A 25088-nucleotide genomic window follows, 5' to 3' on the forward strand; every position below is an offset into this window, starting at 1 on the left:
CACCTCACCTTAGTCCGGGTCCGCATGAGGAGTGGGGCATACTTCTCCCGGGCGAAGTCAGCAAGGCTCCAGCGGCAGAAGGGCAGGGGGACACACTCCCGCCTACCCTTGGCCTCATCCAATTGGGCTAGCAGATCCCGGGTGGAGCTGGATGGGGCAAAGACCTGAGAGCCCAGGGGGTCAGTGGCAGGCAGGAGGACAGCAGGTGAGGTGCACACTTGGGAGGTGGGTGGCAGGACAGTGACGATGTGGTGGCCTGAGGGGTCACATCGGGTGAAAGCTTGCACAGTAGTGGTGATCTGGGTGCTGGTGGCCATGCTGGGGTGCCCATAAGGGGATGGATGGCAGGCATGGTTGTCGTTGGCATCAGCAAGCTCTTGCGGCTGAATCTGGATGATCCGTGAGGAGCAAGGGCTGTGGGGAGAGTAAACGAGAAGAGAGGGAAGGATGAGAAGATGTTTAGTCACTTCATGCTTCTTGGGGGGAACCGTGGGGTCACAGTTCCATCCCAGCCAGCCCAGCACTGATACCTGTAGAAGCAGCAGAGGATGTCGAGCCGGCGTTTCTCCCGGCGGTGCAGGTCTAGGCTCAGGATAGCAGGGAACACAAACAGCACCATGGCAAAGTTGAATACAACAACCACTGCAGCCTGCAGGTAGTGGGAGACATATCAGAGCAGGGGTCTGGACAGTGCATCCCATCCCCCAGGGATGGACTGTGGCCCTACCTGGAGGGAGAAAGCACGCAGGGCAGGGATGGGCACGAGGGCTGCCATGAAGAAGGCAATCATGTTGCTAATGGAGGTGAGAGCCACACTGGTCCCTGTGCGCTTCAAACACTCACCCGTCCGCTCCTGCAGGGACAAAGAGAGGGGATGATAAGAGAGGCCACAGGGAAGTGGGAGGCGAGCCTCTGGAAAGTGCTCTGTGCTCACCTTGAAGGGGATGTGCTGGCTGGTCTCAGTGAAGGCATGAGCCAAGAGGAACATGTCATCCACGCCAATGCCAAGGGCCAGGAAGGGCAGGACCTGCCGCAGAGCAGTTGGTGTCAGCAGACAGACACAGCCACTACCCAGTCCCCAGGGTTCCACACACCCTGCAATACCTGGCTCTTGCCACAGCACATACCTGAGTGGTGGCTGCGTTGAAGGAGATGCCCAGCAGTGAGCAAAGCCCCAGGCCAGAGGCAACGGAGAGAGCCACAAGCAGGACCCCAGCCAGGCCCACGGCCCCTTGGGACTTGGAGCAGTCCCACCGCAGCATGGTGACACAGGCATAGGCCAGCTGGAAGAGCACAGTGGGGTTAGCGGGGATGGGGCAGGCAACAGAGGGATGGCAGAGGACACAGAGAAGGGACACACGCACCATGAGGAGGTAGCCCCCAGCCACCCGGATGGCACTGACGTCAGAGAAGGACTTCATGATGTCATTGAGCGTGGTGGTGGAGAAAGCGTGGACACTCTGTGTGGCGTTGGCGGGGATGGAGTCCTGTGCCAGCTGTTGGAGGTGCACCCCCGTTAGAGGAGTCAAGACCTCGCCCTTGCTCTACAGTACACCCACCCCAGAGCCATTCTCAGGGTGTCAGCATTGCCACTGACCACAAGAGAGTATTCCAGGACTCATGGCCACAGAAAATCTGGGCACATGGGGATGCCATGCACAGCCCCATGTTGGGGCTGTTCCTGGTGCCCACCTCCACAAATTTCCTCTGCCAGGCCTCCAGGATGGCTCCTGCCTTCTCCTCGCTCCAGCTGATGTCATGGATCTCGTAGTCATCCTTGAAGTGCTCGTAGAGCTGCCGGGGGCTCATGAGGAGGAACATGGTCTGCAGGGCCTCGGCGCTGGGGGACAGGCACACACCTTGCTGGGACCGGCTGCAGCGCCCCAGGATGTAGAATGGGTCCATCCCCCACCCCACGGCACTCAGCCCACCACAGACACTCAGGAGAGAACCCAGGTATCCTGTTCCCCTGCCTCTCCTTGCTCCAAAGCACTGCCCTGCTCACTAGCCCCATACATTTGCCAGCCCCACAGCCCCTCCTGCAGCCAGGGCAGGTTTCCTGTACTGTGCCTGGGAATGCCCGCACTGCATCAGCTCTCACCGTAGCAGCTTGCCCTGGGAGTCTTTGGTCGTGCCACCTAAAATCAGCTCCTGCTGCCAGCGCATGAACTTCCTGGAAAAGCCATGGCAGCCTCCCGAGAGTTCAGCTGGAATGTCGGGGCTCTGCAGGTAGAGGGAGGTGTCAAGACCGTGAGGCAGGCAGGAAAGCAGTAAGCTCCCATACCCTTCCCAGTCCTCATGGACTGTGGCTCACCTGCTGGCTCTGCTTGTTGGGGGCACTAGGGGGGCACTGGGGGTCCTGGGGGTCCAGACAGGGCCGCTCCATGTAAGCCTGCCCCACCTCTGCCTTGTCCAGCAGCTCTTTGAAGCCTTCCAGGGATGTGAACTGCCCCAGCTCCTCCATTAGCTGCAGAGGGTCCAGGTTGCTCCATTGGATGTCAGGCCGGCCCCTGGACAGAGCAGAGTGGGGTGATGAGTGATGCCAAAACTGACATGCAGTGCCACCACCACCAGCAACCCATCCTATGGGTGCTGGGAATGCCCTTCAAAGGCAGGGTGCAAGGATACAGAGCAGCAGCATCCATCCCCAGCACATCCCTTACCCCCTCCCAGAGCCGCCTGCAGCATCCCCCGTGCCCTGTACAGCGCAGCGGGCCATGCCCTGAGTCAAGTAGCATGCCTGATCCTGTTAGTCTGGGACAAAGCGGGGGGAGCTGGCCCTGCTGCCTGGCCCCGCTTTGTGTGAGCAGTCAGGCCGATTACTGCCCATGGGCTAACATCTTGATAGAGGGGAGCAGGCAGTCAAGAGCTCACAATATCCCCTATAGCCCTTTCTGTCATCTCTGCCCAAGCTGGAGAGTTTAGGGTTCAGCAGAAGTTCTGGGCGCTCAGGACAGGGCTAGAAGCAAGGAGTGGACCAGCTCCTCGGAGGTCCAGCAGTACTCTACAGGACTTGGGTAGCCAAGAAAAGGATTTTTCCCGTTGTCTTAGATGCTGTGCTCCCTCCACCCTAGCCTGGGGAGCTGGGGGCCAGCTTCCAGCCTTACTCGGCTTCTTTTTTAAGACAGAAAGGACACACAAAAAAGCCAATAACCCAGCCCAGCGCTCCAAAGAGGGGAAGAAAAAGCCCCAAGCAAGTGTGGGCTCTGGGGAGAAACACAGCCTAATAATTCATGAAGGCTGGCTGGGCCAGAGCTGGCCGCTTGAGATTCCCACATACCAACCGGAGCTGCTGCTGCTTCCAAAGAGAGCCCCTTTTATCTGCTTTCGCTTGCTTCACTGAGCCAGGGCAAATCCTTTTGTCTTTCCATAGATTGCTGCTCTTTGTTCTCCCAGCTCCCGCCCCGCTCACCCCTCGGCATTAAAAGGGGGACAAGTCCCCATGGGCTAGCCAGCACTCAGCCGGGGTGCCTGCCCAGGCACCCACTCACTCGGCTGCGACGAGAGGAGTCCCATCACTGCTGTGGGTGCCACCCCATCTACCATGTACCTCAGCCCCAGAATGCTGTCCACCATGGCAGGTGATGCCACCAGAATCCTGCTTGACACAAACACTGCTCCTGGCAGTTCCCCAGGCTGGGATAGGGAGAACCCGAGGGCTTGGAGGGGGGGGTGGAAACCAGGCCCCTGGTCCTGGCTGGGATGCTGCGGCCCCTTCCCCCTCCTCCTGTCCGCAGCAGCCTGAATAAGGCCACTATTTCATCTGTTTGGCAAGGGGCAGCTTTCAGAGCAACATTAGCATGAGAAAGCGCAGGGCTGCGTTTGCTGACAATGCACAAGCCGCCCCAGCTCTCCCGGACAAACACACGCGTAAACAGAAGGAATGCGGGGGGGGGTCTTCTCCCCCGGCCCAGCGCCGGGTCCCCAGCCCCACCACCGCGTTGCAAGGAGCTGGCTGGGAGTCACCTGCCACCCACCCCAGGGACTCTGCGCTCTCAGTGCCCCAGGGCACAGCTCAGGAGTGTGGGTGCCTCCTCACCATTGTGGCACCCATAAAGCGCTGCTGGGGGTGGTGGGAGTGGAGCAGCCACAGGGACCTACCTGTGGCACAGCCACTGTCCCCACATCCCCATCCCTCGCTGGGAGAACAGCATGGCATGGCAGGGACAGGCCAGCTCCCCTGCACTGGTGCAGCCCTGCTTGTGCCATCAAAGCCAGGAAGGCAAGAACAGGGACCCATCCCAAGAGTCTTGACCCAGCAGGACAGCGATGCTGATGGGGCTATCCTGGGGCTGAGCAGGACAAGCTGCAGCAGCACTGAGGTACCTTGGAGCAGGCAGGGCCAAGCACAGACCTTTTGCAGCATCTCCAGCTCCTGCTCTCCCCCACGGCCCCGCACACCCAAAACGGTCCCCCACACAAACTCACGGGAGATAGGCTGAGCCTCCTTGCAGTTTGGACCCTTCCCAGAAGCAGTCCAGTGGTGTCAGGATCACGCAGGGGAATAGCTTCTCTATCATCTGTGGGAGAAGGAAATGTGAGGGGTCAGCAGGGATGACTGGGCTTCCCAAACCTGTGCTGTCCCACAGGCAGCTGGCAGCACCTTTGCAGTGCCTGGGGCTGGCAAGCCCTGTCCCTACCACAGTGCATCCACTGACATTCTCTGACTCATCTCCCGTGGGGGGCTCCTAGGGGGCCATGCCATGACCAGGACTTACCCTCTCTATCATGCCATTCTCTATGATGGGGACACCTGACTTGTAGCAGATCTTGTTCAAATCCCACGATCTGGAAAGGCAAAAGATGGAGCTAAGAACAGGCATAATCCCACAGGGGACATGGCAAGGGCTGGTGGGATCTGCAGGGCACAGCAGGGATCCCAATCCCCCATCTGGACTCACTTTCCATACAGCGAGACTTGGACCTTGCTGGCTGCCAGGGCTGCCTCGAGGTGGAGCTGCAGGGCCTCCTGCGTCAGGATGTTGTCCCCGTCCCTCTTCGGGGTCTGGATCAACATCTGGGAGGTGTAGACAGACTCTTCACCCAGCTTCTCCTTGGTGTAGCGCAGCTCCTGGCTCACCCGGCTGCCCGCTGTGGAGGGGACCATGATGTGTCCTGTCAGTGCCACGGCTGGCAGAACGCTCATCCCACCAGCTTGTCCCACCCATCAGGATGCCTAGGGAATCGCATGGGCAGGAGCAAGGCACTGCAACACCAAATGTTAACCCAAGAGGGCTTCTTGATATGGGATTATCTAATTGTTGCATCCTCTGGGTGCTCACAGCCAGGGGATCCAAAGAGGGAGCACCTCAGGACACACTGGACCAGATATCCCTCTTCCCACCAACATGGCTGTTTCCAGCCCCAGAACATCTTGTTGGCTTTGCTATCCCCAGAAACACCCCACAGACAGATGGTTGGTGAAGAGGGGATGCATCCTGCCCAGTCCCACCTGTGCACTGCTATGGATGCTGCAGATGCCCAAAACCAGCTCCTGACACAGAAAGCAAAGCTGGGTACACCCCATCCCAGCCTGGCTGCTCCCTGGCACTCCAAGGCAGGCAGCATTTTGACCAGGGAATGGGTGTAAGGAGAGGCAGACATGCTCAAGTCCCTGCCAGGTATAGGCTATCCCAGGAGGGGTTTGGGGACAGAAGAGGGAGACAGTGCTGGCAGCATCCCTCTTCCCTGCCAAGGCTCTGAGATTTGGCCATTGACGGCACCAGGAAAGCTCCAAGCACAGCAGGGCTAAGGTTTCTGGGAGAAGCGTCTGACTTCATTTGTGGCTGCCTCAGCCTGGAAGAGGAATCCCCTCCCAGCCAGCGTGGCTGGGGCTGGGACCAAACCCTGCATGGTCTTTTGCATGGTTGAACACCATCCCAGGGACAGTTGTCCTCCTCATCCCCTTCAAACAAGGGGCTCCCATCCCTCCTGGCACAGCAAAGGCCGATGACACAGCCCAGAGGAGAGTGGGAAGCAGTTCCTTAGACACCGCCCTAGCGCACCACTTAGTTGCTCTGCTCCCAACCCTCTGCCCAGGGCAGGAGGGATGCTGCGTGTAGCCCCCATCCCAATGTCACCCACCAGGGGTACCCCAGGGTGCCCAGCATCGAGTGCACCCGAAGACAGTGCTGGTGGCAGGGGCGAGGCCAGCTCCTGCCCAACCCCAGGGAAGTGGTGGGGTCAGGATTCATCTGCACCAGGACACTCCCTCAGCAAGAGGCAGGGGCCCCGGCGGGCCTGGCCTCCAGCCAGCATCGAGGAGGCCAGAGCGAGACCGCAAATAAGGAGCAGAATCTTCCCTTTTAATGACTTATTATATGGGTTGGTGTTTTGGGGTTTTTTTCCCTGCTTTTTGGGAATGGGGAGGGCAAAGCATCTTTATTGTTTCTGGCTGGGCCAGAGAGCAGCTGGTGTCCATCAGATGCCAGTTGGGATGGAGGTTGTGCCAGGGACAGGGAGGGGGGGACATGACTGCGGCTTTTGTGTGTGTGTCAGAGGGGAGAGCAGCACCCAGGGCAAGGGGACAAGGACATAGGGATGGTGGGTGTCATGAAGAAGGGGGGAAATGGGATGCCCATCCCATTCCCAGCATGGTGGGAGGTCGGGCAGGAGGTGTGCCAAGCTGCTCTGATCTCAGCCATGCCACCCACACCGAACCCAGGCAGGAGGTGGGACACAGCAATGGGGGGTGCCCGGCATCACTGCCATTCCCAGGGGATGCATCCTGCTGTGCCCTGCCGGCATCTCCGCCCAGCATGGCTGCAGGAGGAGCCACACATCTGCAAGCGTGGGGTGGGGGGGGGAAGCCCCCCGAAAAATTAAAGAGAGGAAAAAAAAAGAGAAAATAAAAAGCCATCCCTTGTAATTAGTGTTAATTTGGAACAGGGCACTGCAAGCCGTCAGCAAGCTTCAAAGGCCGTGAGGAAGCCTCAAATTCCAACACCCTAATTAACCAAAGAGCAACATGAAAAGACAAGGCAGCGCACACAGGGCTGCCAAGGACACTTCAAACAGGCGCGCGCCCGCCGGCCGGCCAGCCCGGGACCAGGGCAAGACGCCCCACGCTGCACGCAGCCCCCCGGCCGGGGAGGAGACTGGGGGGGGCACCCCAATACCAACAATGAGCACGTTAATGAGGAACTGTATGTAAATTCTTTTTCTGTTGTTGTTGTGGGGTTTTTTTATTCCAATTAACAAAGGGAGCCCTTGGCTTTTTCATGCAAAGGGCTCTCTGGTTCCAATCAGGCATCCGGTCCTGCTTACTAAGTCTACTCTGCTCCCCAGCAGGATTTGGCTTCACCCTGCGGATGCTCACATCCCCCCAAAATCCCACAGCAGTCATGCCTAGAGGCAGGACAGTCCTATCTTGCAGGAGCATCTTCCCTGGGGTGGGCATTGCTCCTGGGTACGACTGGCTGAAGGTTTCACGCTGGGGTGCCATGGGTTGCAGGGTGTACTGGGACCCCATGCCCACTCTCATTTCAAATACCAAGGGTGCAGAGCAGACTCCTGCCATGCCCAAGCAGCGAGGGTACGGGTGCCAAGGAGGGGATAGGGTCCCTGGCAGTGAAGACAGCTGTGTGTGTGGCTGCCTCCCTCTGCGGGCCATGCCAGGGGAGCCCTCTCCATAATTACAACATCCGCCACAAAATTATAGAGCAGAGCAGGAGCCTCCCTGCCCCCTTCCTGGCCACCCTGCCTGAGCCATCCCCCCGTCACTGCTCCCCAAACACTCCTGGCACAGGACCCACATCTACAGCACTGCAGCCAGCTGACCCCTGCCCAGTGGAACTGGCTTGTGCCCTCAGCTGCTCCAGCCAAGACAGAGCCTCAGTCCTTGTGTTCCCCCACCTGTCAAGGAAGGGGTCTGAACCCAGCTCACCCCTATCATTCCAGGGACTGCCAGAAGCCCCCAGACTCAGCTCTGAGTGTTTCGGGTCAGATGAGCCCATGCCAGGTCCTGCTGCCTGCAGCACAGCTGCAAAGCTGTCCAGCAAAGGGCTGGCCCCCATGCAGCCATCCCACCTGTCAAGGACAGCACGGGGACATCCCACCACACTTTCGCAGGGCAGGAGGTGGGCAAACCCCATGGTGCCCTGTCTCCAAGCACCCAAGGGTGGGGGGCAGCAGGCTGAGGGTGCCAGGCAGCATGTCCGGGTGGCAGTGGGAGGGCAGTGGGTCAGGGCAGGCTGCCATCCCCACACTGAGCCCTCCCTGCCTGGCATGGGTTAAGATGAGGGAGGGATGTGGGAGGCGCTGGGGGCAAGAGAGAGGCACCAGTGTCCCCCTAGGAGACACATGGTACTGCAAGGACCACTCTGTGTCCCCTCAGTGTGTGTGGGGCTATGGTCAACAAAAGTGCCATCACACTGCAGACAGGATCCAGGCACTGCCAGCAGCTGTCATTAGTGCTTGAGTGACCTAGGTGGGACAGGATGGGAGGGGAGGGTGCACCCCTGGGTACATATCCCCACTTGGACCCCAAAAATCAGACCGTGTCCTGCCTGCTGTAATGGAGCTACAGGATGTGGCAACAAATGCAGTGAGTCCCAGATTTGGCTGGTGCACAGAGCTGCAGCCCTGACCCCAGCTCCAGCTGTGCCCACCAGCATGGGAAGAACTGGAGACAATAAGAAGGGGGGTCCCTCGGTGAGCAGCCCCCTTTATACAGCACAACATCCCAGTGCTAGGGGTGGAAACACTGTTCAAGTGCACAGCTGGGAGGGGAACAAGGTCCTGGGAAAAGCCATCCCCATGGGCACTCCCCTCTGCAGCACCCCCACTGCTACAAGTGGCACCCACAGGGGCAAACACTGGCCTGTCACACTATCCCTCGGCACAGACTGAACGCATCCCACTGGCAGATGTGCCCACCCTGGGTGAGTAGAGCCCCAGGGGCATCAGAGGGATGCCAGCACCACCCTGCAACTCATGCCCCAGCCCGCATCCTGCTGGGAGGGGGTCCTGAGGCACCGCCCCAAGCATTCCCCCGGCTGCAGCTTCCCCGTGCTGAGCGGCGTGCAAGCCGGAGGCCACCTTCAAAGTGTTGTGGGGCGGATTAGCTGGATTAGGGAGGCAGTGAAAGGACCCATGCTGCTCTGGAGGAAGTCTCGCCCAGGGCACGCTGAAAGAGCCATTTTTACCTGTCCCGGCCGCTACCGCCAGCCTCGCCAAAAGCCTGGCGGCCCCGTCCTGTCAAAACACGTCCTCCTGGCCCCATTCACCCCACGGCTGGTCCCGGGAAGGGGGGCAGCTGGGTGGCAGATGGGTGTCCCCAGCAGCACTGAGGTATGAACGAGGGCTCGGCCCTACACTGGGACCTCCAACTAAACCCAGCCCCACCAAAGGGGCTCCCAGCTAAGTCAAAGAGGGGAGGCAGAAGAGGGGGATGCCTTCAAAAAGCCAGCGGCAGAGGGGCTGAAAGGGCCCGTTTGGGGCCAGCTCCCCAGCCGCCGGCCCCGGCCAAACTCTTTTGTTTAACGGCAAAAGCTAAATTAATGTCTTTATTACCCCAAATCGCGGGGCGGCTGTTCCCAGCGCACGGAGGGGGAATGCCGGGAGCTCGCACCGCCCTGGCCAGCTCCGAGGGGACAGCGCGACCCCCGAAAAAGAGAGAGGGGAAAAAAAGAGGGGAGGGGGGGAAAGAGGGATTCAGTTGGGAACTATTCACCGCTAAGACTCCTGTCAGCATTGACATAAATTTCCACTGGTGTTGGCATTTAGGCATTTGCCATTTCCATATGTATAGGGCTGCCTGTACTAATTATGCTAATCACCCCCTCTGTTGGCTGCTGTGAAAAATGGCCACATTAGGCACTCCACTGCTTGCTAATGTCACTTAATGTGTGGTTGAAACATACATTCATCCCCCTCTGAATGGTGAAATTTTTCCACATTGCTGGCTTCATTCAGGCAAGAAATGAATTTTTTGAACTCAGACCACTTTTCCAGGCCCGAGGGAGAGGCAGATAATAAAACCCTCTTCTTGGGCCCTGGCGCTGCCCCCTCCCAGCCGCCAAATAACATTTAAAACACACAAAAAAGAGTCCCTTCCCTAAGTCTGTAGATATGTAAAAGTTGGGGGAAAAAAAAGAAAAAAAAGACTTTCCAGGAAATAAAAAAATATGTAAGTCGAAAAGCAAAGCAAAATGGACAGGGGCAGATAAGCCACAGCCAACTGTAAAATCCTCCAGTCTCTTTGAGTTAATTAGAAAATTTTCCAGCCCAAAAAAGCTGACCAAGCTGTCAAAGAAGGGAAAAGGAAGAGCAAGAGGTTTTGCACTCACCTCCCAAAGATGCATAAATAAAAGTGAACTGCCTGCACCCCACCTTTGGGTGAGTGGGAGTTTGCTGGCTGAGCCCCCGTTCCCCTCCTTCCTACTGCCTCCCCCAAGAAGAAGGAGCCAGAGGGGACTTTGGAGCAAAGGGGAGAGCCAGGCAGACAGGTTTTCGGGATAACAGGGAACTCGGCACTTCATGGCAGCAATGCCCTAGCTGCCCTTCGCTCCTCCAAGCCCCTGGGGATGGAGGAACAGGGTCCCCAAGGACACACAGACCCTACAAACAGAGAGGACAGCAAGGTCCTGAAGTAAAAATCCCACTAGGCCAGTCAAGAGGGTCCCCAGGGGCTGTCCCTTCCCTTCCCGTGAAGCAATACCTGTGCCACCACACCACAAGAGAAATGGGGACCCTGTCTCCCCAGGATGCCCATCTAGGGACAGAGGAGGGATGTGGCAGTTCAGGAGCTGCCCATTAGGAGTGAGGGCGGCTCCTGCCACATCCCAGGAGGCATCATGCTGTCCCAGACACAGGGACAAGCTGCCATCAGAGCCCCCCCTTATTGTTAGCACTAGCCCCACAGAGTTCCGCAGATTCCCCCACTTCTTTACCAGCCCCTGCATAAACATCCCACACCACAAACCCACCCGCCAGCAGCAACAAGACCACCCACCTCTCTGTGTGCCCACCCAGGAATGGCCATGGCATCCCCCTCACCCTCACTGCTGCTGTCCTGCACTCCTCCATGGGACCCACCATGCACAGTGGGGCCAGGGGCTGGGAAGAGAGGCCACACAGATGGTGGGGAGGGAGTTCAGTGTCCATCCTTGGCTTTCCTTTGTGGCTTTCCCATCCCCTGTGCCCCTCTCTCTGCAAAGAGAGTCAGTTGGGGTCTCCTTTCCTGCTTGCCCTGCTGCGTGGGGAGCCCCAGGCTGCATCCTAGCCCTGTCCTGGGTGCCAGGGAGGGGATGCCCTGTGCCAAGTACTGTTGCAGAGGTCAAGGAAGGATAAAAGCTACCACCAAGGGGGTTGAGGGTGTCTTAGCTTCATGCCCCAAGCTGGAAATAAGGCAGCAAATTCCACACATTCCCTTAAGATACATCCTATTTCATCCCACCAGCACATTTGAGGTGTCCCTGACCCTTCCAAGGAACAGACAGGGTCTTCTCCAGGGAGACTCAGCAGCTCTTTGAGAGTGCAATGGCTGTGCGGGGTGCTTGGTTGTTCCGGTTAGGAATTAACCCGGCCTTCCTTTGAACCAGCCCTCAGCGCTATAAATCAGGCAGACCCATTCACCACCCAGGGCTCTGCCTGCCCAGAGCTCACTGCCCTGGCCCCTTGGCCCTAAAGACACCCTGGGAGAGCTGGGAACAGCTGCCAGGTGTCTAGAGGTAACTCAACACTCACCTCTAGCCAGTGTTTCAAAGCCTCTGAGTGGCTAATTGCTTCAGAGGAACCTAATTGAACATTTCCACAGTCGAGTCCAATTTATGGGGTGACATGGCCTCCGTCCATCTCCCAAACACGGGTGCAGGTCAGGCATAACCCCAAAACACCACACAAACCCCCCAGCCAGCCCCCAGAGCTAAGAACATTCCCAGAATTGGCACAGGGGATGCTGTGCTTTCCCACAGTGGCTGGGGTCACAGCCCAGGCTCAGGAGGACATACCATCAGCATGGCCCCAGTGCTGACCCCAGCCATGGGGCCAAAGCAGGGCTGCCCACCGTATTCCCCTGCTTGTGGAGGAGGAAGATGGGACAGCAGCACCATGCCCCCATGAGAAGCAGCTTCCTTCCCTCCCCTACTCACTAGGAGCCCACATCCCAGAGGGCTGACATCAGCCTGCAGCGGGGACAGCCCCACTCTGGGTCACACCCCATGCTCCTGCAGCACTGGGACCTCACCTGGGTGAAGTGGTTTGGATTGGACTATCACCATCTCACATCCCTCAGCCAGGCATGACACAGGCTTCACAGAACCCAAAACCACCCTGCCTCTGAGCTGGGATCTTCTGGGCTAGGATGTTGAGTCTGGTATTCCTTGCACACATACCCTTCCCCTCAGATACCTCATGGGGCTGCCTTGGGGCTGGGATGGACCATATTCCTAGAAACATCTCCCCACGACCCCAGAGATGACAGGACATAGGGTCCTCCTCAGCACTCGGGGGATCCCAAAGCTTTGGAACCAAGCTGATAGTGCACCAGTTTTGCCATCCCACGAGCAATAACTATGATGCTTCAGCCTGGTACAGCAGTACCAGGCTTACTGCAGAGCGACACATGGCCCAACCACCCTGCCACACATGTGGGAACATGAGAAAGCAGTGGCTGAGAAAATCCCAAAGCAGTTTTCAAGTGCTCTGGATCTAACCATAGTCTGGAAATTGTGTACCACTCTCCAGGGGCAGCCCAGGCTGTCCTGTCACCCCAGTACTGCCCAACCTGACATCAGCAGGATGGAGTGCAGCAATCAGGGCTGGGTATACCCAGGGGATGGTTTGATCTCTCCAGAAAATGCAGAAACTGAGGCCAGTTTCTGAGGCCACTGGGATAAGGACCCATGGACAATTATGGGGAAGCAAGGCAACACCATAGATGATACACAAGACTGAAAGTGCCACTACAAATTTTCCTTCCACATCCTGACCCATGCATGCTTGCCAGGGACCCTGTAGGGCTAAAGCCACCTCAGTCACATCATCCTTGGTGGTGCCAATGCCTGAGGACACTGGGTCTGTGCCACCCAGGAGCAAGGCACAGAGGAGTCTGCCCCAAGTGCACACTCCCAAGGAAAGAGCCCTCCCAGGAAACACCAGGCCAGGCCCTGAGTAGAAGTCTCGGCATCACACACCATCCTCACCCAAGCACCAGATACAGAGCAGGAGCTGCATGCAGAATCCAGCACTCTCATTGCCCAGGAAGGGCAGGATATCCCAGGTCAGCAGTGTTTCACCATGGAGTTAAAAAAAAAGTTAAATCCGGCTCCTGACACTGAAGAAGATGAGAAGCCATGAGAGAAAGAGAAGGTTCCTGAGAGAGGCCCCCGGCACCCACATTACAGCCAGACCGCAGTGTGGGGGAAATTCCCCAACAGCAGCTGTAGTTACTTCTGGCCATACCCATGGGAGCAGGGAAGCACGGTGGGTCACAGGAAAAGCTGGGGTTCTGGGCACTTCCAGCTGTCCCCAAGCTTGGCCCCTTCCCCATCCCGCTCTCCACCCCAATGTGCCGCAAGACCCATTCCCGCTAACAGGAACAACCACAGCCGCTTTCCTGGCCACAGTTCCATGGAATGCTGACTCTATGCTACCCCAAAAGCATAATAAAAATTCGATGGAGCCAGAGCCACGACCCAGCGTAAGGGAACCACAGAGCAAGCATGTCCCTCCTTCAGCAGCCACTGCTCAGGCACTGGCTGATTCGGGAGGTATCACTGGATTTCTCCGCTACGTGTTGCAGAGGAAAGGGGTGATGGAGATGAGATCTGGGGAGGGGGCACAAACACCCCTGGGGAGAGGGAGCAGGTGGCAGAGCTGGGCATTCCTGGGCAAGGGTGCATGCATGCATCTGTGTGCAAGCAGCCAGGGAGCGCAGAGCCCTTTTTTTTAAATTATAAAAAAAGGGGGTGGGAGAGCAAAGTTGCTTCTATTGTTGAACCAAATCCAAGAGTAGCTGAGGACCACACAGGGAGCGGGGCGTGGGGGAGGAGGCAGCGCTCCCGCACAAAGATGGCTGACACCCCTCCGCTGAGCAACATCTGCCCCTGCACAGCACCCCGCGGGGACCCCCGCCCGGGGGGCCCCCGCCGCGCCAGGCGGCACGGACCGGGGGCGCGATTCGGGTGCTGCCCTCCCACCCCCCAACCCCCCCCAAAGCCGAAGGGAGGAGCAGGAAAAGCAAATCCCAGACCCGTGAAGCGGGGCTGCAGGAATCGCGGAGAGAAACCCACGCCGGAGTTATTAATAACAAAGGAGGGGGATCAGCCGCTTCCACTCGGAAACGGGGATTTGCTCCTGCCTGACCCTGCCCGCGCCTCCATCCCCCCCAGGCAGGGGTCCCGGGTCGGGACTGGCGGCTCCGCGGCGCCGGCTCTGCCCCAGTGCGGGGCTGCGGTCACCCCCGAGGCTTCTTCCCATGGGGAACGGGGTGTCCACGCACCATCCCTACCCCACATGCCCGCACCATCACGCGGGGACCCCCGTCGAGACACGCGTGAGGGTCCCTTTGCAACTCAGCACCACGTCCCCGCACAAGGCATAGCCCGAGCGGCCGCGAAAATAGGACTCCCGCTCGTGGGCACCCACGGCACCGTCCTCCGTGGCCCCGGTGGCGGCATCCTCATCCTCCTCCTCCTCCCGCCCTGCTCCCGCGCTGTCACCTGCCTCCCGGCCGGCCCCGCACCTCCACGCTGCGCGTGGGGGACAAAGCCGGGAGCGGGACCGGGACCGGGACCGTTCCCACGAGCGGCCAAGCCCGCGGGGCCGCGCTTACCTTCCACCCAGAGGTGCTCGATGTCGGTCTCGATGGAGGCCACCCGTAGTCCCACGGCCAGCGCCCCGAATACCAGCAGCCCCACGAAGAGCACCTTCCCGCAGTGCCGCTGGATCCGGCAGCCCAGGGCGAAGAGCAGCGCCTGAAAGCGGGCCCGCAGCCACAGCGGAGTCCTCTGGCCCACAGCCCTGCCCTGCGGAGAGGGCGAAATCGGGTCAGCCCGGGAGAGAAGGGGAGCAGGGAGCCTCTGCCCGAGCAAAGGGGACCCGCGGCGGCACGGGATGCCCGCGGCGGCCACGCTGTGTTGGCTGCGGAGCGGGACCGCGAGAGCCGGAGGTCCCTGAGCCGGGGAACACGGGGGTCCCCGCAACCGCCCAGCCCGCCCCGGGCTCCTCCGCGCTCTCCGAGCTCCCCTCCCCGGCCCGGAGTCCCCGCGAGAGCGGGCGATGCTCGCCCCTCACTCACCTCGGGCAGCGGCTTGCGGCGGGCGGCGCGGAGCGGCGGCGGCGCGGCGCGAGGGGGCTCGGCCGGCATGGCGGGGCGGCTGGCGGGGCTGGGCACCCCCCGTTATGTGGGGCCGAGTGCGGCGGCGGCCCCCATGCGCGCGGCGGGGCCGTGCCGGTGCCGGTGCTGATGCTGATGGAGGGCCGTGTGTGCGCCGCCGGCCGCCCGCCGCGCCTCTAAAGCGGAGGCGGGGGCGGGGGGCGCCGGGGCCGCGCCGCCGCCGCCGCTCCCATTGGCCGCCGCAGCCGCGGCAGCGCCCATCGCCGCTGCTAAGCAACGGCGCGCCCGCCGCCGGCGGCCACACACCGCGCTCCCCCCCGCACCGCACCGCACCGGCCCCGCCGCGGGGGGGAGCGCGGCGGCGGCGGCACCGGGGGCAGCGGCACAGCCCACGCCCGGGGCTGCCCCCCACCTCCCGCCCCGGCACCGGCAGCCCTCCGCAGACACCCCCGGCGATGGGCGGCCCCCTGTTGGCGCCCCCCAAGGTGGGCAGACCCCCATAGCTTTCCCCCAAGGATGGGCACCCCATAGGTAGGGTATTCCACACATCCATCTCCCACAGCTACCCCACCAGGGTAGGCAGCCCCCTGGAGTCGGCCCAAGGGATGGGCCAAGGGTAGGGCATTGCATCCATAGCGTCTCCTTGAGGATAAGCATTCCCTGCCTTGGTCCAGGCATTCCCTTATGATCCACTCACCCCTGTGCAGGGCAGATCCCCCCCTATAGCTACCCCAAGGGCCAGGTGGCCCCTCCAGGACCAGACATCTTCCCAAAGCTACTTCCCAAAAGATATGCAGCCTTCCTAAAGGCTGAATATCCCACTATGTCCACCACCCAAGGTTTGGTAGCCCCCACATAACCATCCCAAGGGATAGACAATGCCCTCTGAGAGGCCTACCCTACAGCCATCCAAAGAGATGGATATCCCTCCTTCAAGAACTGGGTGTCCTTGCACAAAGGACCATGTGTCCACACCAGTGCCTCTTCCCAAGACAAATCATCCTCCCATCAAGAGTAGGATGTCCACCCACCCCCACCAGCTGCCCTCCCCAAAGGCCCAATATGCCCCCAGGGCCATAGTGGGGGAAAGGAGGACTCCCCACTCTTTGGGTGCGTTCACAAGCACTGCCACATCCCCTGCCATAGGTAGCCAAGCCCAACACTCCAGGGCAGGAGGCAGGGGGCACAGAAACCCCATCCATGTGGAAGAGGTTGGGCAAAAGAGCAAGGGGTAAATGCCACTGACAATTTGTGGGACTGTTTCTCTCTACTCATTTCACACTCCTCTCAGGACTTTATTGGTCGGACTTGGTGCTGCTCCCACTAGGAACAGTGCCCCAAGGAGCTGCTGAAGACACCCAGGGAGACCAGTAAACCCACATGGAGCAGCAACCACCCTATGTGCATCCCCATCCCCCCTGCCCACCTCACTCCTTTGAAGCAATGATGGTGATACTCACCCTAGTGTCTCCTTACTGGCCAAAACTGGGGGAGACACTAGTAAATAAACCTGGGGCAGTTAATCCATGTTCCCTGGTCACAGCTCCCACCAGTCAGGCCTGCTGCTGACGAGCTCTCCTGGGCCTTAGCGGCATGTAAAGGGTTTCTCCCTCGTCCAGCGATAGGCCTGTAGCATCTGGCGTGTCCCCAAATACAGAAGGGAAACGGCTATTCAGCACTTCTGCTGCCTGATTGCTATTAACAGCTCCACTGTTCCCTTTCCCGGTGGACCCACACTACCGCTGGGCAGCTGCGGCTTTTTATCAACTTAATTTTTAAAAAGTAAGTTGTTGTCCTCCTCTCCAGCACTGCTGCTTCCCCCAGCCCACATTCTCCATCATCTGTTTCCACCTGGGGCTCTCCCCATGCTGTCCTGCAGACTGGGAAATGTCATCAATGTCCTCGAAAAAGTCATAGGATTGTCCACAGAGACGCACTCAGTGCGTGCCAGGGCCTGGGGATGAGCTGGATTTGCCCCATCCCAAGGCACCATGGGCTCCTGGTGCTGCAGGACCAGATTCCACAATGCCATCCTGGGTCACCCACGCTGGCACCAGGCTCCTGTGCCACAGGAGCACCACACAGGACAGGATCACCCCTGACACCCTGCCTGCTCTGCACCATGCACCCCTGATCTGCTGCCTCTTTGGTCCCCAGGAGCCAGCTGACCCCAGGACCTGTGTGCCCTGGCAGCAGCTGGCACTGTCATGGCATGGTGACCTGCACTCCGACAGGCTGTAGGGCTCAGCAAGAGGGCAGCCAGTTTGGGGATCCCAAGCTTTGCAGGGGGGAAGGGGTGAAAAAACCAGTGACAGGGCCAGATCCTGCCATGCCAACAGGGATTGAAAATCCAACTGGAAAATGCCTGCAGGCAGGATGGGGCTCAGCCTGCCCTGACTTGACACCGTAGAGATGGGCTTTGGGTCTCCCTGCAGGGCACTTATTTCCCCTGGAGTCACTTGGAAGGGGACTGGGAACCCTGAAAGCCACTGTCCTTGGGGGAGCAGACTGGGGAGCAGAGGATCGCCTCGCACACAGGGAGACTTCGCTTGCTGCTTCTTGCTGACCGGCTGTTTTATATCAAGGCGGGAGGGGGGATTTGCTGTTCTAGATGGTATTTTAATGGGCAGGCAGGCAGCTGGAGCCTGGGAGAAGCCTGCTTTACATTGTTTGGGGTTGTAACAAATAAATTCAATTAAAGACAAATGGCTCCGTGCAGCCCCCACCCTGCGCAGTGTCTCTGTGGCACTGGTAGCTGCGGGAGCCACGGGTGTGAGGTGGGAGCCCCACGCTGGGGCCACCCGGGGAATCTGCCCCCCCTTGCCCCTTGTCCCTGCCACAGGGAGATGCTGGGGTGAGCTGGCAGGATGCGGTGGGAGCTGAGAAGCAGAGGGCACCACACCCACGGAGCACCCACAGAGAGGATGGCATGTCCAGGGAGTCCACCCTGTCCCCACACTGCATGTCCCACCCTGTCGAGCAAAGGGGATGGGAAAATCCCCGCGGCAGAAGCCCCGCCACAGCGGGCACTCCTTGGGAAGGGCAGCCCAGGACAACAGCCTCGGTGGGCAGCAGCATCCTCTGTTCAAGCAGAGGCTGGGCAGGGGCTGGGGCACGGAACTGGGCTTTGCAGGCCACCATGCAGACCCAGAGCACCATGGCTGAGGGGAGAAGCAGAGGGGACTTGGCAGGAACATGCCAGAGCCTCGGCACGTTGTAAACAGCCGCCGCTGCAGCAGCAACTCCTCTGCCGGGAGCCAGCGCCGGGCGTTAGTTAGTTGGAAACCAGATGGTGTTCTCCCAACCACCAGCACAGACGGCTGGCCACGGCCTGGAGCCAGGCACAGGCTCTCAGGGACCCCAGAGCTGCACAGCACCCAGTGCTGGGACCCCGTTTGGGTGGCCAGAGAGCTGGGGGTGCTGGGAGAGCCCCACAGAGGGACAGGCAGTGTCAGTGTGTCTCCTGCCCCATTGCTTCATCAGCCAGTACCAGGTGTGTCCCAAGGGATGCTGTGTCCCAGGGGTGAAGAAGAGAAGCAGCATCCACCAGAAGGGATTAGAGACAGGGCATCAACATCCCTTAAAACCCCTTCACATCTCTGTGTGCCACACTGTGCCTCAGTTTCCCTAGGCCTTCCGAACAGCAGGGAACAACCTACAGCTCATCCCCAAGTCAGAGTCCCCTCAGATAGGGATCAGACAGCAGAGGAGGAATAAAGCCCATCTTGGAGGCCAGGGAAAGCCTGAGCGGTCCCTGACATATCACACCTGTGGTAACTCTCTATGGAAAACCAGACACAGGATAGGGACAGTGAACCTCCATCCCAGCACCACCAAGCAGATCCTGGGGGTCTGGGCTCTTTCCCACTCCCCAGCAGTCTTGCAGGCAGATGTACTGAGGGGGCACACTGGACCCATCCCAGCCCTGGGATTTTTGGGGGGTCTGCAGCAAAAAGACAAACAGCTGGGGCTGGGGAGGGGCTGGGGGTAAGGATGGCATCCCCAGTAGCCATGGCGGGGGTCCTGTGGTGTTTACAGAGCTTAAAACCCGCCTAAGCCCTGCAAGGCCACGGCACACAATAGCATGTGGACGTGGTGACACCGGCCGTCCCCACACCACCTTAGAAGACAGAGAGCCCTGCCACCCACCGCCAGCACCGGGATTAATTATGATAATGTAGTTCTTTCCCCCTTTGTCACCCTAATGAATGGGCCCCTTTAGGATTTTAAGGCCTTTGTTTGGTGCCTCTTTACTGCGGTATTGTAGGATGGGGACTAGCAGGTGGCAGGTCCCCAAACAGCCCCTTTTGTCTCCTCTGGGGGCTGTTTTGTGGTGGGGTTGAGGAGGGGGATGCAAGGATGCAGGAGTGGGGGTGTGCTGCAAGGGAGCTCCTGGACAGAACCATAGCACTTGCCCCATTGCTGTGGGGATGTGGCACCCCATGCTGTGCATCGTGGCATCACGGACTGCTGGCTCCAGCCATGTCCCAAGCCACCCATGCCCTGGCCCGCTTGGTGGGCAGATGCCGGGAGCCACCGTCTGAGCCCCTGCCTTGATCTTTTACTGCCTGGGCAAATCAATTACCCAGCAGAAAAGTCCCTAAATCCCACCATAAAACCCATTTAGCAGCCGCCGTGGCGCTCGCCAGGACCTGGGCAAACCTCACCCGCTGCCGGCATGAAACTGGAGTGATTTGCCGCAGATAGAGTGGGTAACTACTGGTGGAGAAGGTTGGGCTGTAGCCATAGCTGCACAGCATTTCCACACTCCCAGGAGCTGGGTGGGGGCTTCTCAAGGGTCCTGGCTGTGCTCAGACCCTTCTGAGACCTCCACAACTCCATGAACTCCAGCCTGTTCCCTTCCACATTCCATGAGCATGGGAGCAGCTGGGGATGTAACAGCACTGGGCATGGCAGTGGGAATCAGGGACAGATAGATGAGGTGGCGCAGAGGCTCAGGGAACAGGGACAAGGCGGGACATGAAGACACCCAGATGGCAATGCCCTGTGCCAGTGTGGGTCCAAGGGCTTTGTGGCAGGATCATTGGCCATGATCAGCAATGAGCCTGGTGCCACCACAGCAGTGATGATGGAGCCTTGCTTCCTCCCCTGCAGACATGTTACAAGCATCTTTAATACCACGAGGACAATGCCAGGATGGGGACAATGCCAGCACATGAACAACACCAGTGCAGGGCTGAGGGGCCTGGGGATGATCAGTGTCTCCCTGACTGCAGACTGGACTGAGTGATTCCTTCAGGATGCCCAGGAGCACCGGGGACACTGGATGGTTCTGCCTGGTGGCATCACCAGGTGCCCCAGGCGCTGGGGATCCCTCTGCTCCACTGTACCTTTCCCACTGCACGGGGGACCCCGACTGCCATGTCCTCTGGCTGTACAGGACAGAGGGGCTCTACGAGGAAGGCGCAGATCCTGGCCAGGCACTGCCGGGGGCTGCAAACTGATGAGCAGCGGGGTGGCAAAATGGTGACAAGTAATTGGTGTCCCGGCCAGTCCTTTCATGCTGACGCCGTTTTATGGGTGAGGAAATTGCTTGTGAGTCAGGAACACAGGAGACAAATTTAGGAAGTGCTCTCTGAATGTGCCGGGGTCAGCCGCCGAGGCCGAGTGCTTGAAACCTGGGTGGCCTCGCCGCTCGCCCCGCGTCCCCCCCCACCCCCACCCCCGGCTCCTCGGCATGGGAAAGCAGACCTTTTATCTTATCACTGCTCTTCCGCCGCCCCGGCCTCCCCCGCATGGCCCCCTCCCGGCACAGCCGCTCGCGCCGCAGACACAATGCGCGGCCAAACTCGCACCCGTGACCCTCCGGGAGTGCCTGGCACAGCGGGCTGCTCCCACCCGGCTGCCAGGGGGGCTCAGGATCCTTTGCATCACCCCGCATTCCCGTGTCCCACGGCACCTTGTTGGCCGCAGGGTTGGCACAAAATGTCGTGGGATAAGGGGACGTGGCGTCCTCCTCGGGAGCCAGCCCTGGTACAAGATGCTGTGGCGCCAGGGATGGGGAAATGCTGGTGCAAAGGTGTTCGTGTGCCATGGGACGGCTGCTCCCCATCCCGCTGGCAAAGGCGCTAGAACAGGCAGATCCCTGTTCTGTCGTGCTGTCCCTCACATCAGCCTTCCCCACGTCCCCCCGCCGCATGCTGGGAAGCAGGTACTCCCTTTTCCTCCTTTTAATTGGGAGGAAGGGCCGCAGTTTCACTAAGGCGCACCCAATACGGCTGCCGGCTACTTTGAGCGCGCAGCCCCCATCCCTGGCCGCGGCCGAGCGCGCCGCATCGGGCGGTTTGGATGTATTTTTCTTGATCGCTGGCCAAGCGCTCTCTCCTGCAAAGCAGCATGTTTCTCATTTTCTGTAGGTTTAACTCCAAATTAATTTGTAAGTGATCTATGTTTCTTGTTCCCCGAAAGATACCTAATAGCGGGGGGAGAGCTCCTGCCAACCGAAACGTCTCAGCGGGGTAAAGAAAAAGCAGGAAAAAGAATCCCAGGAACTGTGACCCCTGGTGGGTATTTAACAAGGTGTCAGGGCAAGGGATTTTCGGAGCCAACTAAGTGGATGTGACACCGGCCCCGCGGGTCGGGATGGGGTGTGGGGATGCTCCCGCCGCGGCGGAGTTTGCTGCTGCCAGATCTTATCCCGATCCAGCCCTTGCGAGCAGCAGGAGCAGGGAGGGATGCTCGGTTCCCTGTTTCCTGCACTGGCGGGTGCTGTGAGCCCCGGGGTGGGAGAAGAGCGAGAGGATCAGGAGGTGGTTGGGGATGGGGCGAGCCATCGCCAGCATGAGCCAGTGGAAGTGCCCTCGCTGGGGGACCAAGGACCAAGGGAGCGTATTCACGCTGGACAAGGGCTGCGGAAGTGGTGGCGCCTGCAGGGAGCCAGGGGAGGCCCCACAGGGTGGTGGTCCCTCGGGGCCGGTGGGTGGTGGGAGGGGGCCAGCGAGCCCGCCGGGCGCCCCTACCGCATGGGAAGCGGGCACGGTTTAATTGGGCGGGCGGCCGCTCGGCGGGGCCGGCTGCTGGCAGGAGGACACAAGATCTTTTGTCTCCACTCGTTCCCGGCACCGGCTGGGGCTGGCAGGGCCCGGAGCGGTGCAGCCACTGAGAGCCGAGCTCGCCACCGGGGCAAGCAGCCAAACCCACTCCGGCTCCTCGGGCTGTCACAGGCCTTAGCTGCACGCGAGGAAGTGTCCAGGTGTCCAGCAAGGCTTCCTGGCTGACTGGGGGCTGGGAAAGGTGTGGCAATCCCCAGCAAAGGGCCCTGCAGCCTTCCCTGTACCCCCTTCTTGACAGGAGAGCTAGAAGGAACAGGTGAGACCCCTGTCCTCCCCACTGACTGGGCTCCCCATCTGCATGGCCAGGGTCCTGGGGCAGTAGGAGTGTGAAAGCACCCTTGCTTTTGCTCACCAAGGTGGGATCTGCAAGAGGATGCCAAGGAGGGATCTGCTGTGAGAGTAGCCACTGCTTTTGAATCCTGGCTCCTCTTGCATCCCTCCTGTTCCTCAGCTCCATTCAGATACCTTTTGCAGAGTGGGATCACCAGCCAGGGTCTGTACCTCTCCTTCCTTCCCCAGCACTCTCCAGGCATGATGGCTCCCCAGCCCAGCAGGGGACATCCATGAGAGTGGATGATGACTGGGTTGGTGCTGGCTGAGGAATAAGGAGGTGATTCCCACCATGTGCATCCTTCGCCTGCTTGGTCTTCCAGGGGTGTTCCCAGGAACCTCCTCTCCCAGACCTCAACCTCCTCTCCCAGACCTCTCTTGCCAAGGGAAGAACATGGGCTATGAAGGTTGGAAAGGACATTGTGGTGGGAGCAGGAGTGATCCCCAGGTGATGGGGTGGATGGTCTGGCCACCACCTTGAACAGACTGTCTCTCCTTGCAGAGAAGTCCCAGCCCCCTGTGCAGTGGGAGCAGGGCTGGGGCAGCTGGGTGCGTCAAAGCCAGCTGTGGATCAGTGGTGGCTGCGAGCAGAGTGCAGCCAAATCCCTTTTTCCCAGCATCTGGCACCAGCCACCCCCTTTGCAGAAAGGCCCAAGCAGGGGAAGATGATGCTGTTGCTTGATGATCCCGCTTGGGCCCAGGTCTTGGCTCCTTCTTGGCATTGCTGAGAATGGCTGGGTGATGTGGCTGAGTGTTGCCAACCCAAAGAGCAAGTACCATCATCACCATGGTGAGGGACCTCTCACGGGTGCACAGTCTGGCCAGGTTTGGCTCCTTGAGTGTCCCAATCCATCACCAGGGGATTCACAGCTTTCCTTGCCTGGGAGCACAGCTGGATGCTGGGGTGGAAGTCAGAAGGAAGGGCCCGCAGGGCTATTACCCACTGACCATCTCAAATGTGCCTGTCACCGCCGTGGGCATTGCTGGTCAGTTGTTCCTCACCATCCCCTCCAACTCTCCCAGTGCTGACAGGCAGCTGCATCCCAGCCCTAGGTGCAGGTGTACACACCAGAGACCGCAGTCCTGGGGAACAGCAGTTGGTCACTGCCACCTTCTCTGCCTGGGGCAACCCGCATCCTGCCACGGGGTTAAACTCCCCAAGGAAAGGAGGGAGGAAGATAGAACAAACAATCACAAGAATTTGTTTCATGCTGCCTAGATCCCTCCCTGCACGCAGCAGTGTTTTTGGACGGCCAATTTATAATCAGCAGTGTGGAATGTTGTAAATTAAATATTTTTAAACAACTTTGCTCTCTCTCTGGTTAAACATTTCAGAGATCGCTCTTTCTTGTCTGTCTCTTGCTGGGTGGTCCCTCCATTCGCCCGTACATCTTCCTCAAACACAATTAACCATTTAGATGTTGCACAAAGGAATAGCTTATGCATACAACACCAGTCGCTGGCTGCTCCAGTGCTGGGGGAGGGAGGCAAATAAGAAGGCAGTTCTTTTATTTTCTACTAAAAACAAAAACAAGAAAATCCCTTTTTCCTTCCCAAACTATCCCATTTTTCCTTGAATTGTAAAGGCACTGATCCAAGCTCATCAGCTGTCTTGGTCCTCAGTCCAACAATCCCCTTGCATCCCCCCTCTCCTGAAATTCAACATTAGCATTTTAAAAGCCTAAAAAATACAAGTTTATTTAGACTCAAGCTCTCCCAAGCTTTTGCTTTCCATATTTATATACACACGTATTTTAACATATATAAAATGTCTGTCTATAGGGCCTGGAAGGAAGTTCTCGTCTGCTGGCCCGTCTGGGAGGCACAGGCACGGCTGTGGACCTTGGCTCCAGGGAGATGCAGTGAAAACCGACAGGATCGAGAAATCAGCTGCCTGGCTGAGAGGGAGCAAGCCTTGGTGGGCAGGCTGCTGCAGAGGTGCTGGTGGGTGTGCTGGGTGCTGTACCCCAGTGAGGGAACCTCCCTATCCCCAAATTAACTCTGCAGGTTGCCAGTGAGAAGGGCTCTGTGCTCTGCACTCCTCCATGGCACAGGGAGGGGTTGGGTTGGGGCATGGTGGGCAGCCCGCAATGTCAAGGGACTCAGCCCCAAATTTCCTGATGCAATAATCAGTCCTTCTAAATAGATGACCAAAGGCCACAGGAATGGCTGTATGGGAAGAGAGGGCAGCACTGCAGTGCCTCGGGACTGGGTTACACCGTGCACTGTGCAACATGTGGTTGTCACATCATTGCTGTCTGTGCAGGTGATTCCTCTGCCAGCCCCACATAGGGCTTGATCCCACTCTGGCTCTTGCAAGACACTGGAGCAGGGACCAGAGCAGCCACTGGCTCTCACTGGGACTTGGGTCAGTGTGGAGACAGCAAGGCACCTCCTGAAAACCC

At 59.2% G+C, this 25088-nt stretch overlaps 1 protein-coding gene across 1 annotated transcript in view; it reads right to left on the reverse strand.

Moving 5' to 3' along the window:
* Window positions 1–15541, reverse strand: part of PTCH2 (patched 2) — a 21427-nt gene extending 5886 nt beyond the window's left edge. Inside the window, 16 exon segments of the mRNA XM_071565152.1 lie at window positions 9–414; window positions 531–649; window positions 728–853; window positions 935–1027; window positions 1128–1283; window positions 1365–1496; window positions 1693–1840; window positions 2102–2223; window positions 2315–2510; window positions 4429–4520; window positions 4719–4788; window positions 4902–5091; window positions 14777–14969; window positions 15242–15340; window positions 15342–15469; window positions 15472–15541. Of these exon segments, the coding sequence (XP_071421253.1) occupies window positions 9–414; window positions 531–649; window positions 728–853; window positions 935–1027; window positions 1128–1283; window positions 1365–1496; window positions 1693–1840; window positions 2102–2223; window positions 2315–2510; window positions 4429–4520; window positions 4719–4788; window positions 4902–5091; window positions 14777–14969; window positions 15242–15340; window positions 15342–15469; window positions 15472–15541 (2340 nt within the window).
* Between the last annotated feature and the right edge of the window lie 9547 nt (window positions 15542–25088).

This window comes from Pithys albifrons, chromosome 10, assembly GCF_047495875.1.
Source record: "Pithys albifrons albifrons isolate INPA30051 chromosome 10, PitAlb_v1, whole genome shotgun sequence".
Taxonomy (NCBI): domain Eukaryota; kingdom Metazoa; phylum Chordata; class Aves; order Passeriformes; family Thamnophilidae; genus Pithys; species Pithys albifrons.